Below are 11,130 nucleotides of genomic sequence, written 5' to 3' on the forward strand. Positions count from 1 at the left end.
CAGTCTAGGTACAAAATGGAAGGAATTTCTCCAGTATGCTGTTTTGTCCCCAAAATTAAGGTTTAGAATACTTTTTCTAAAGGCAAGAAGTGCAATATATAGGAAAAGAGAACTATCTGGTGCATCTTTCCATCCTCTGTTCTTCAAATACAACCTTTACTAAATTTCATAAACTGTGACAGCAATAAGGAATCCTCACGCTCCCAGTCCTGCCCCCATCCTGTCTCGTGCTCATGTAGGAGCTTGCAACAAAGAATTCAATGCCTTGCCAGATAAGTCTGTTACAGATAACCCAAGAGAGAATACTTTGTGACAGCTCTTTTTATATTTTTAGATGGATATTTATACTTTGCATACAGTACTTGCTCTCTCCCCAAGAGTACTAACCACATTAACCAGAAGATACTAATGCATGTATTTGATAAGGTGAATGTATCAAGTTGACATTATGGTGTAGATGTGCCTGTTGTGACTATTACTAAATTGCTGGTTTCGTTTTCACTTATTATCAAAGACCAAATGTGGAACTCTGCATATGATAGTATATTCACACTCCTTTATGCTATTTAACATTAATGAATGACAGCTGGAGGTCATCAGGGCTGCTGAAGAAGGCAGAGTTTTACTCATTGTACTCCACAGATCACAGAATCATAGGATGGTTTGGATTGGAAGGGATCTTAAGGATAATCTAGTTCTTATGGGCAGGGGCACCTTGCACTAGACCCAGTTGCTCAGAGCCTGGCTCAAAATCTGTCACTGAACTCTTCAAGGGATGGGGCATCCATAGCTGCTCTGGGAAACCCATGCCTCACATGTCTCAGCAGCCTCACAGTCAAGAATTCCTTCCCAGTATCTCATCACAAGCTACCCTCTGTCACTGCCAAGCCACTGCCCCATGTCCTGTCAGTGCCTGCCCTTGGAAGAAGGCTCTCTGCAGCTTTCTTTAGGCCCCTCTTCTTGCGGGATGAGGCTGGGCAGTCACTGGGGAATTTTCCTGTTACCCTGCTCTCTGCAGCCTTTTTCCCACAAGATTCTTCCTAAAACAGAATCACTCTGGAACAGGGCTCCTGCACGAAGCATGTGTGTGCTTGGGTCAGGAGCCAATCTGGTCACAGCCACAGAGAGCGAGCAGTGAAGTGCACAAGATGCATCATTCTTCCTGCACAAAGCACAGTGAAATGCAGGTGCAGCAAAGTCCCTGCTGGACACATCAGCCAGAGAAATGCCCTCTGGCAGGCTCCATACCCTTGCAGTCTATGAGATCTATTGCTGTTCTGGACTCGAAATAACAAGGGCGCTTGTGACACCCTCGTGCCAGGGTAGCCAGTGACATACAGCAACTGAATGCTGTAGACAGAGGAGGATGCTCCTGCTCTAAGCCACAGGCCATTCTCCATGCCATTCTGTTGTGGGAAATCAAGATTTTCTTGCCCATCCTGTGGTGATTATGTGCAGCACTCAGGCAGACAAGCACACCAAGCTGCAGTTTGAGTCTGTGCAGCTGGCTCTCTGATTGCCCCTTCTCTCCATTTGCCAGGCTCATACAGCCTTCTCATCTTCCTTGACTCCTCCCTTTCTCTGCCCTTGTCTCCTCCCAAATATGGAGCCAAGCTGAGGGATCTTTTCCCCCTGGCTGCCAGGCTGGCCCCTCCTGTGAACAGACTTGGTGTTGCAGCTGCTGTTGGCCCACTCACCTTGGCCTTCCATGGCATTCCTGGGGTGCTCTCCTACTGTTCCTGCCAGATTCCTCTCCCCAGAACGACTCCAGCCCTTCCTTTGAGTATCTCTGAAGTGTGACCACCTGGCACATCAATGCCCCTTTGGTACTCATGAAATCTGGCTCTGCCTAGGGCACTGGCACTCCTGTCAGGAGCCAGCAGTTTCCCTGGTCATGCTTGGGAGTTTCTCAGGTGTGGTGTTCCCTTAGCCCAGGCTCACATCCTGGGCCCTAATGCCCAGCCCATGTACCTTTGAGCACCACGCCCCAGGTGTCTGCTCTTTTCCTATCCCCTTGCTAGGCTTGATGTACCAGGTTCCTGCAGCCCATGGTGGCTGAGAGCACTCTCCTCTCTGCCCAGGCACTTGGGAGCTCTTTGGAGCCACTCTGTCCCTTTGTGCCCAATGGCTCCTTCTGCAGGTGCTGAGCGTGGCAGTCCTTGCCTTGCCCAGGAGTTGGAATTGCACTGAAAAGATGGTTCCCTGCGACCACAGGCAACTTTACTTCAGGTAAGTCAACCGTGTTGTCTGCCTGAACACAGAAGAGTGTGGTCATGACAGAGCAGGTTTTTGGCACTGAGGCTGCCTTTGGATCAGCAGGCATTGCCCCAGAAGGAAACGGGTGCTGTACACTGCAGCAAGCTCTGGATTTTGCCTGTCCTGCTGCTTAAGATGTGTTTTGCCCAAGAATCTGCTGGAGGAGTTGCTTCACTCGAGTAAAGAATTCCACCAGAATCTTCATGGGAAATGGGCAGGAGTTAACTTTGCCCAATGTTGTTGTAATTGGCCTTGGTTTTGGAGAGGGGGTTGCTCTCGACCAAGGCTTTTGAGAGGCAGTTGGCCTTGGACACGACTTTTGAGACAGAGGTAATCTTGGACACAACTTTTCAGAGAGGGGTGGTCTTGGCCATGGCTTCTGAGAGGGCTGTGGGATGGTAATATAATGAGACCAGGGGTGTGAAATGGTCAAAAAATTACTACACGCCCGTGATGTTGGAGAAGAATTTCCATCTGGGCTCAGGCTCATCTGGAATAGGATCCAGTCATAGAAGAACTGAGTGGAGATATAGACTCCAGGACGCCTTGCTCTGGCGCAGCCTTTCCCCCAGCTGGTCACTCCAATGACCCACCAGTAGTCAGCGTTGTTGTCTTGGCACATGAGAGGACCACCGCTGTCACCCTGCAGGGGAGCAGACAGGATTAAGGTGGTGTTGGGTGGTTCCTGTCGGCACTGGGGCTGTCTCCGTGTCTCCCACAGTGCCTGTGCCAGAGCTGCATTCCACGCAGGCTCTGCTCAGGGGCTGGAGCATCCAGAAACCCATCTGCAAGAGGCTTGGTGTCCTGTAAAGTAGTGCTCTCTGTCCTCTCTGCACAGGGCTCCTGGATGTGCAGAGGATGGATATTTGGCACCTGGATCTCTGGGTTGCCAAGAACAGTAGTTGAGCTTTCTGGCACAAGGGGGTCCTGGGCAAGCAGGTGTGGCTGGGGAGTGTGCGGGAAGCCCCCACAGCGGTGGGGAGCCGGGGCTGGGAGGGCGACTGAGTGGCCGGGCAGAGCAGGCCCTGGGCTGTGTTGGGGTGGTGCTGCCCGGGCTGCCCGCGCTGCTGGGGGCTGAGTGGCTCGTGGCCCGCTCCTACCTGGCAGGTGTCGATGGTGCCCTGTGGGTAACCAGCACACAGGTTGTGGGTGTGGATTTCCCCTGCGTACCAGCGGCTGCTGTTGCAGAGTTTGGTATCGATGAGGTGGACCTTGGCCTCCTGCAGGTGATCACTTGCTTTTTGATCTGTGAGCACAGAAAGGAATGAGCACCCAGCAGCTCCTTGCCTGTTCTCCTCCCCTTTCTTGGGGGGGGGGGGGGGGGTGATCCCTTTCCCTAGGGCTTGCTTTGCCTCTGCAGAGGCACTGGGGTGCTGTGTCTCTGCTGCCTGCCTTTGAGGACCAGAGCAGGTCCATCTCTGCAGAGGCGTACGTCCCACAGCCTGACTTTGGCCTCTGCTGTGGGGAAGCCCAAGCTGTGTCCCCAGTGTGCTGAGCTGGCTCAGGAGTCCCTCTTGGGAACTCACATCTTGGAGCGGTGGAACCCCATCCAGCCACCCAGCAGTTCTTCAGCTCTGACACTCTCAGCGTGGCGTCGGGCACACAGGCCAGCTGGATGTAGGGGCTGCACTGGACAGGATGGTCCAATTCCAGCAGGGCAATATCGTAGCTCATGTCATCAGGATTGTACGCCTGGTGCACGAGCAACTGCTTGATATTGCGCACTTCTGCCCCAGGGCCTGGCTGAGTCAACTGGGTGGCCCCAATCACCACATACACCATGCCGATTTTCCTGGAAAGCAGATGGAGAAAGGGCTGAGAGGGAGCAGAGCCATGCACCACAGCAGCCCAGCAGCTGACAGACCTCTGTGTGGCATGGCACAGAGGGAGCAGTGCTCTGGCAGGTGTGAGTGCCCTCCCACACCTTAGGGTGGGGGAATGTTGAGCTGGAAGCTACTAGGAAGCCTTGGCATGAGCCCAGGCTTCTCTTCAGCAGTGTGGCAGCTGGGCTGACTGAGAGGAAAGGGGTTGGGAGTAGCAGGTGGTGCTGCCGACAGGGCACCTGCTGGTGGTGTGGGGATGTCACCATTTCTGGCACCTCCTTACCTGATGGGGTCGAAGCAGTGGGCTGCTGTGAGGACCCACTGAGTGCTGATGAGGGACCCTCCACACAGATGCCTTAAGTCTGGTACCAATGGATGCTGGATGCTGACGATCCAGGGCCAGGCTCCTGGCAGGGCATTCGTTCCACCCACAACACGTGTCATGTCATAGCCATAAGCCACGTTGCCGTAGTAATAAGTCATGAGGCCATAGTCAGGTACCACAGCTCGGTGCCCACAGGTCCCTCTGCAAGCAGAAAGTCATTTCCATGCTGCTCCATGGCCTGCTGTGGCTCAGGCTGAAGCTCAGCCCTCTGCCCTCCCCACAAGGGCTTGCAGGCACAGCAGCCCAGGGAAGCCCATGGGGTGTGCGTCTGTCCGTGCCAGCACCTGGCTGCTGGCAAGGAGCTGAGGCTTCCCCATGGCGGGTGGGAAGCTGTGGCCCGGCCATGGGGGACAGGCAGGGCCCCCTCCAGGGAAGGCCCCAAGTGTTGGCCTGGCTCCCTGCCAGGGCCTGGGGCCACTTACCCACAGTTGTCCCATGTGCCGTGCGCCAGCCCGGCAGCGGTCAGCAGGACGAGGAGGCCGAGCCAATTCATGGCTGCCAGAGGCACGTGTCAGCTGCAAGCACTGAGGGATCCGGGCAGCAGCACAGCCACAGCCGCAGTGCCCGCAGCAGCCGCGCTGCCCGTGGTGCCCTCGGCCCTGGGGCTGATGTCACAGAGGGGTGGGTTCCGTGTCCTGGCCACTGCGGCCTGTGGCCCGGGGGCCACTGGGGGAGGGGCAACATGGAATGGAGGAGCCATAGAATGGTTTGCGCTGGAAGGCACCTTGGAGATCATCCAGCTCTGACCCCCTGCCGTGGGCAGGGAGGGATAGCTTCCACTAGACTCAGTTGCCAACAGTGAACACAGCCTGGCTCAGAAGCTGTCCTTGAACACTTTGATGGATTGGGCATTGAAATACTAAGTCCTGGTCAACAGGCCCTGACCAAGGCTGGAGCAACTGGCCGTGACCAAAAGTCAGCCTCTACATGGGCTTTCCAGCCAAATGTTATCTAAATCTGCTCACTGGAGAATCGTGGATTTATCTTTCCATATTTAGAAACTGGACAAGGCCACATCTGGCCTTGTTTTGGGGGTGTAGGATCACAGACAACTCCCTTGGTTCCTTCTGAAGCCCTCCCAGGCCTCAGGAGCATCCCAATAGACTAATGAAACCAGATGTTCCTGTACACAGAAGTTTTGGTATCTTGTTTATTCAACAGTGTAAAAACTGGACCCTCTCACAGCGCGGTCAGAAGCCTCGTTGCCTGTAGGTGGAGGCACCTGCAGGATTTCCCAGTTGCCAGGAGTGGTTCCCCAGTCCTTCACTGTGACAGTGGCTTCCCCCAGTTGATGGGCAGACCTGGATGATGGTCAAGGGTTAGGGTAACTGGTGATGTGTCTTCCTTCATCACTGTAGGCAGTCTTTTGTAGTAATGATTACATGCATTGCTTAGCTTATCCTTTTGTCAATGTTTGCTGATGATTTGATGTACTGCTCACCTATCCTTTTGCAATTCTTTGCAGTTTTGAATTATAGGAAATGACACTCCTGAAGTTGGTGTCTGTGTCTTCTGTGCTGACCCTGCCTACATGAAAAACAGGCATCCACACTGCTCTGGGAAACCCATGCCAGTGTCTCAACAGCGTCACCGTCAGGAATTCCTTCCCAGTATCTCATCACAAGCTACCCTCTGTCACTGTCAAGCCACTGCCCCATGTCCTATCAGTGCCTGCCCTTGGAAGAAGGCTCTCTGCAGCTTTCTTTAGGCCCCTCTTCTTGCAGGATGAGGCTGGGCAGTCCCCGGGGCAGGCAGCTGCTGAGGAATCCATTTGGGGCAGGGAGCTGGGTGAGCAGCTGCAGTGCCAGCTGCAGATTGAGCTCTGGCTGGGGGAGCCCGGGACCAGGGGCCGTGAGCTGCCCAGCCTTTGCATAACCGAGGGCACGGGGAGCTGAGGTGCCGGCCAGGGATTTGAATGGACACGGAGAGCTGCAGCAGGAGTTGGTGGCTCTTTATGGAATGAGACATCTGTGAGTCTGCTGGGTGAATCCCGGGGCTGAATGGGTACGGAAACCTGCTCTGACTGGGTGAGAGTGGAGTGTGTAGGGAATCAAATGGGGCACTCATTGGCTCTCTGGAGCCAGCTGTGCCTCCCGAATGGTCACACAGGGGAGAGGAGTTCCCTCAGCACTTTGGCAGCCCAGATGGGACACAAGAGCAGGACTGCTGGAGCCTCCCTCCTCCAAACATCCAACTGCTGGCAGCAGGTGAGTTCTCCTGGGATCTTTAGAGCAGGAAGGAGCCACAGGGGCAGTGTTACAATTCTGTGTGCAGATTCCATGTAAGTTATAAGGGTGGATTTGAGCCTCTCTATTTGTGTGGTATTTGGTGCATATTTGGTGACATCACTGGTAGCGTGTGGAGCATGGGTGCGCAGCATGATCAGCATAAGGTGGCCACAGAGGAGTTATGGGGGCCCCCGTAAGCTGTGAGGTGGAGGGGCTGGAGTCTCTGCCAGGATGCTCGAGTCTCTGCTCAAAGGCTTTTGGAGATAGGCACAGGGAGAGCCTTGTGTCCATCGTGGCACACAATGGGTGCTAGAGTCCCTGGGCACGCACACAGAAGGGGGTTGAAGTCCCTTCTTGGCATGCAAAAAGGGGTTTCACGTGCCTCAAGGTGTTTGATGTGATGGGAAATATCCCTGATTTAGGTGAGGGAATGTCTGTGGCCGAGGTGTTGCTAAACTGGAGGAAATCATTATGGGCAGCAGGATTCTGCCAAGACAGCGCCATAAGGTTGTGCCAAGGTGATCGGGCTGCTCTAAGCTGGTCTGCTCACTGGGCAGGGTAATGGCCATGCCCAAGCCTGAGTGACACTCTTGTGGTCAGCATCTTTAGTGAGCAGGCAGCCCCTGACTTCAGGAAATATTTGAAGAAGCTTCTGCCAGGATGCCAGGGACCAGTAGAGATGTGGGGCGGTTGTTCTCAGCACAGCCCATACTGATAAACACAAAGGGAAGAGTGCCAGCCACCATGAGACAGGACTCCACTGGCCTGGAAGCCAAGAAGAGTATCCAGAAGCAGATGGAGTGACACCTAGCCCGAGGCACTTTGAAGCATTCCATTAGATGAAGGGAGTCAATGTTTGCCTCACTTCACTTGGGAAAGACAGCCACTGCCTGACAAGTCTTCCCTGTGGCATTCCAGGATCCTCTACCATTTCTTCCCCACTCCGCAACTATCAAAGTTTGATTGAAAAGGGTATAAATTTTGGGGTGAATTTGTACAGTTTGGAGATGATTTATTGATTAGCGAGTCGAGATAAGAAGGTTCTTGCCCATCCTGTGGTGATTATGTGCAGCACTCAGGCAGACAAGCACACCAAGCTGCAGTTTGAGTCTGTGCAGCTGGCTCTCTGATTGCCCCTTCTCTCCATTTACCAGGCTCATACAGCCCTCTCATCTTCCTTGACTCCTCCCTTTCTCTGCCCTTGTCTCCTCCCAAATATGGAGCCAAGCTGAGGGATCTTTTCCCCCTGGCTGCCAGGCTGGCCCCTCCTGTGAACAGACTTGGTGTTGCAGCTGCTGTTGGCCCACTCACCTTGGCCTTCCATGGCATTCCTGGGGTGCTCTCCTACTGTTCCTGCCAGGTTCCTCTCCCCAGAACGACTCCAGCCCTTCCTTTGAGTATCTCTGAAGTGTGACCACCTGGCACATCAATGCCCCTTTGGTACTCATGAAATCTGGCTCTGCCTAGGGCACTGGCACTCCTGTCAGGAGCCAGCAGTTTCCCTGGTCATGCTTGGGAGTTTCTCAGGTGTGGTGTTCCCTTAGCCCAGGCTGACACCCTGGGCCCTAATGCCCAGCCCATATGCCTTTGAGCACCACCCCCAAGGTGTCTGTTCTTTTCCTATCCCCTTGCTAGGCTTGATGTACCAGGTTCCTGCAGCCCGTGGTGGCTGAGAGCACTCTCCTCTCTGCCCAGGCACTTGGGAGCTCTTTGGAGCCACTCTGTCCCTTTGTGCCCAATGGCTCCTTCTGCAGGTGCTGAGCGTGGCAGTCCTTGCCTTGCCCAGGAGTTGGAATTGCACTGAAAAGATGGTTCCCTGTGAACAAAGGTAACTTTATTTCAACAACTAAATCAACTCCAGTGTTTGCATGCACACAGGAGAGGAGCAAGCACAGGACAGAGCAGGTTTATGACACTGAGGCTGCCTTTGGATCAGCAGGCATTGCCCCAGCAGCAAATGGTTGTGGTGCACTGCAGCCTGCTCTGAATGCTGCCTGTCCTGCTGCTCAAGAAGCACTTTTAGCTGCCTTTAAGCCCATCTGGACCAGGATCCAGTTATAGAAGTGCTGAGTGGAGATGTAGACTCCGGGCTGCTGTGGTCTGGCGCAGCCTTCTCCCCAGCTGGTCACTCCAATGACCCACCAGTAGTCAGCGTTGTTGTCTTGGCACATGAGAGGACCACCGCTGTCACCCTGCAGGGGAGCAGACAGGATTAAGGTGGTGTTGGGTGGTCCCTGTCAGCACTGGGGCTGTCTGCTTGTCTCCCACAGTGCCTGTGCCAGAGCTGCATTCCGGGCAGAGCAAGGCTCTGCTCAGGGGCTGGAGCATCCAGAATCTTGGCTGTGAGTGGCTTGGTGTCCTGTAAAGTAATGCTCTCTGTCCTCTCTGCACAGGGCTCCTGGATGTGCAGAGGATGGATATTTGGCCCCTGGATCTCTGGGTTGCCAAGAACAGTAGTTGGGCTTTCTGGCACAAGGGGGCCCTGGGCAAGCAGGTGTGGCTGGGGAGTGTGCGGGAAGCCCCCACAGCGGTGGGGAGCCGGGGCTGGGAGGGCGACTGAGTGGCCGGGCAGAGCAGGCCCTGGGCTGTGTTGGGGTGGTGCTGCCCGGGCTGCCCGCGCTGCTGGGGGCTGAGTGGCTCGTGGCCCGCTCCTACCTGGCAGGTGTCGATGGTGCCCTGTGGGTAACCAGCACACAGGTTGTAGGGGTGGATGTCGCCTGCGTACCAGCCGCTGCTGTTGCAGAGCTTGGTATTGATGAGCTGGACCTTGGCCTCCTGGAGGCGATCACTTGAATCTTGAGCTGTGAGCAGAGCAAGGAATAAGCCCCCAGCAGCTCCCTGCCAGCTCACATCCCGTGTGGGGGATCCCTTTCCCTAGGGCTTGCTTTGCCTCTGCAGAGGCTCTGTGTCTCTGCTGCCTGCCTTTGGGGACCAGAGCAGGTCCATCTCTGCAGAGGCGTACGTCCCACAGCCTGACTTTGGCCTCTGCTGTGGGGAAGCCCAAGCTGTGTCCCCAGTGTGCTGAGCTGGCTCAGGAATCCCTCTTGGGAACTCACATCTTGCAGTGACAGCACCCCAGCCAGCAATCCAGCAGTTCTGCAGCTCTGACAGTCTCAGCGTGGCGTCGGGCACACAGGCCAGCTGGATGTAGGGGCTGCACTGGACAGGATGGTCCAATTCCAGCAGGGCAATATCGTAGCTCAAGTCGGCACGTTTGTAGTACCGGTGTATCAGCAGCTGCTTGACATTGCGCACTACTACCCCCGGGCCCGGCTGGGTGAACTGGCTGGTCCCAAGCACCACGTACAGGGTACTGACATTACTGGAAGACAGATGGAGAGAGGGCTGAGAGGGAGCAGAGCCATGCACCACAGCAGCCCAGCAGCTGACAGATCTCTGTGTGGCATGGCAGTGCTCTGGCAGGAGTGAGTGCCCTCCCACACCTTAGGGTGGGGGAATGTTGAGCTGGAAGCTACTAGGAAGCCATGGCATCAGCCGAGGCTTCTCCTGAGCAGTGTGGCAGCTGGGCTGACTGAGAGGAAAAGGGATGGGAGTAGCAGGTGGTGCTGCCGACAGGGCACCTGCTGGTGTTGTGGGGATGTCCCCATTCCCTGCTCCTCCTTACTTATACTTGCTGAAGCAGTGGGCTGCTGTGAGGACCCACTGAGGTCTGATAAGGGACCCTCCACACCAATGGCCCAGGTCTGGTGCCCAGGGATGCTGGATGCTGACGATCCAGGGCCAGGATGCGTCCATGGCACCTGTGCCACCCACGATGCGGGTCATGCCATAGTCATAAGCCACGTTGCCGTAGTAATAATTCATGGGCTGGTAGGTAGCTCGGAGTCCGCAGGTCCCTCTGCAAGCAGAAAGTCATTTCCATGCTGCTCCATGGCCTGCTGTGGCTCAGGCTGAAGCTCAGCCCTCTGCCCTCCCCACAAGGGCTTGCAGGCACAGCAGCCCAGGGAAGCCCATGGGGTGTGCGTCTGTCCGTGCCAGCACCTGGCTGCTGGCAAGGAGCTGAGGCTTCCCCATGGCGGGTGGGAAGCTGTGGCCCGGCCATGGGGGACAGGCAGGGCCCCCTCCAGGGAAGGCCCCAAGTGTTGGCCTGGCTCCCTGCCAGGGCCTGGGGCCACTTACCCACAGTTGTCCCATGTGCCGTGCGCCAGCCCGGCAGCGGTCAGCAGGACGAGGAGGCCGAGCCAATTCATGGCTGCCAGAGGCACGTGTCAGCTGCAAGCACTGAGGGATCCGGGCAGCAGCACAGCCACAGCCGCAGTGCCCGCAGCAGCCGCGCTGCCCGTGGTGCCCTCGGCCCTGGGGCTGATGTCACAGAGGGGTGGGTTCCGTGTCCTGGCCACTGCGGCCTGTGGCCCGGGGGCCACTGGGGGAGGGGCAACATGGAATGGAGGAGCCATAGAATGGTTTGCGCTGGAAG

At 55.8% G+C, this 11,130-nt stretch overlaps 2 protein-coding genes across 2 annotated transcripts; both read right to left on the bottom strand.

Annotated features, from left to right (window-relative positions):
- Positions 1-2,477: 2,477 nt before the first annotated feature.
- LOC309586224 (acrosin-like) lies at positions 2,478-4,957 on the bottom strand (the record flags this gene model as incomplete). The annotated part of the gene is made up of 6 exons (XM_082302848.1): positions 2,478-2,572; positions 2,698-2,899; positions 3,357-3,502; positions 3,783-4,048; positions 4,363-4,605; positions 4,887-4,957. The coding sequence occupies 6 exons, from the start codon at positions 4,955-4,957 to the stop codon at positions 2,478-2,480; spliced, it is 1,023 nt and encodes a 340-aa protein (XP_082158974.1).
- Positions 4,958-8,698: 3,741 nt separating this feature from the next.
- On the bottom strand, positions 8,699-10,903 carry LOC309586225 (acrosin-like; the record flags this gene model as incomplete). The annotated part of the gene is made up of 5 exons (XM_082302849.1): positions 8,699-8,884; positions 9,348-9,493; positions 9,749-10,014; positions 10,318-10,551; positions 10,833-10,903. The coding sequence occupies 5 exons, from the start codon at positions 10,901-10,903 to the stop codon at positions 8,699-8,701; spliced, it is 903 nt and encodes a 300-aa protein (XP_082158975.1).
- Between the last annotated feature and the right edge of the window lie 227 nt (positions 10,904-11,130).

This window comes from Coloeus monedula (genome assembly GCF_965178545.1).
Source record: "Coloeus monedula genome assembly, chromosome: 2".
Taxonomy (NCBI): Eukaryota; Metazoa; Chordata; class Aves; order Passeriformes; family Corvidae; genus Coloeus; species Coloeus monedula.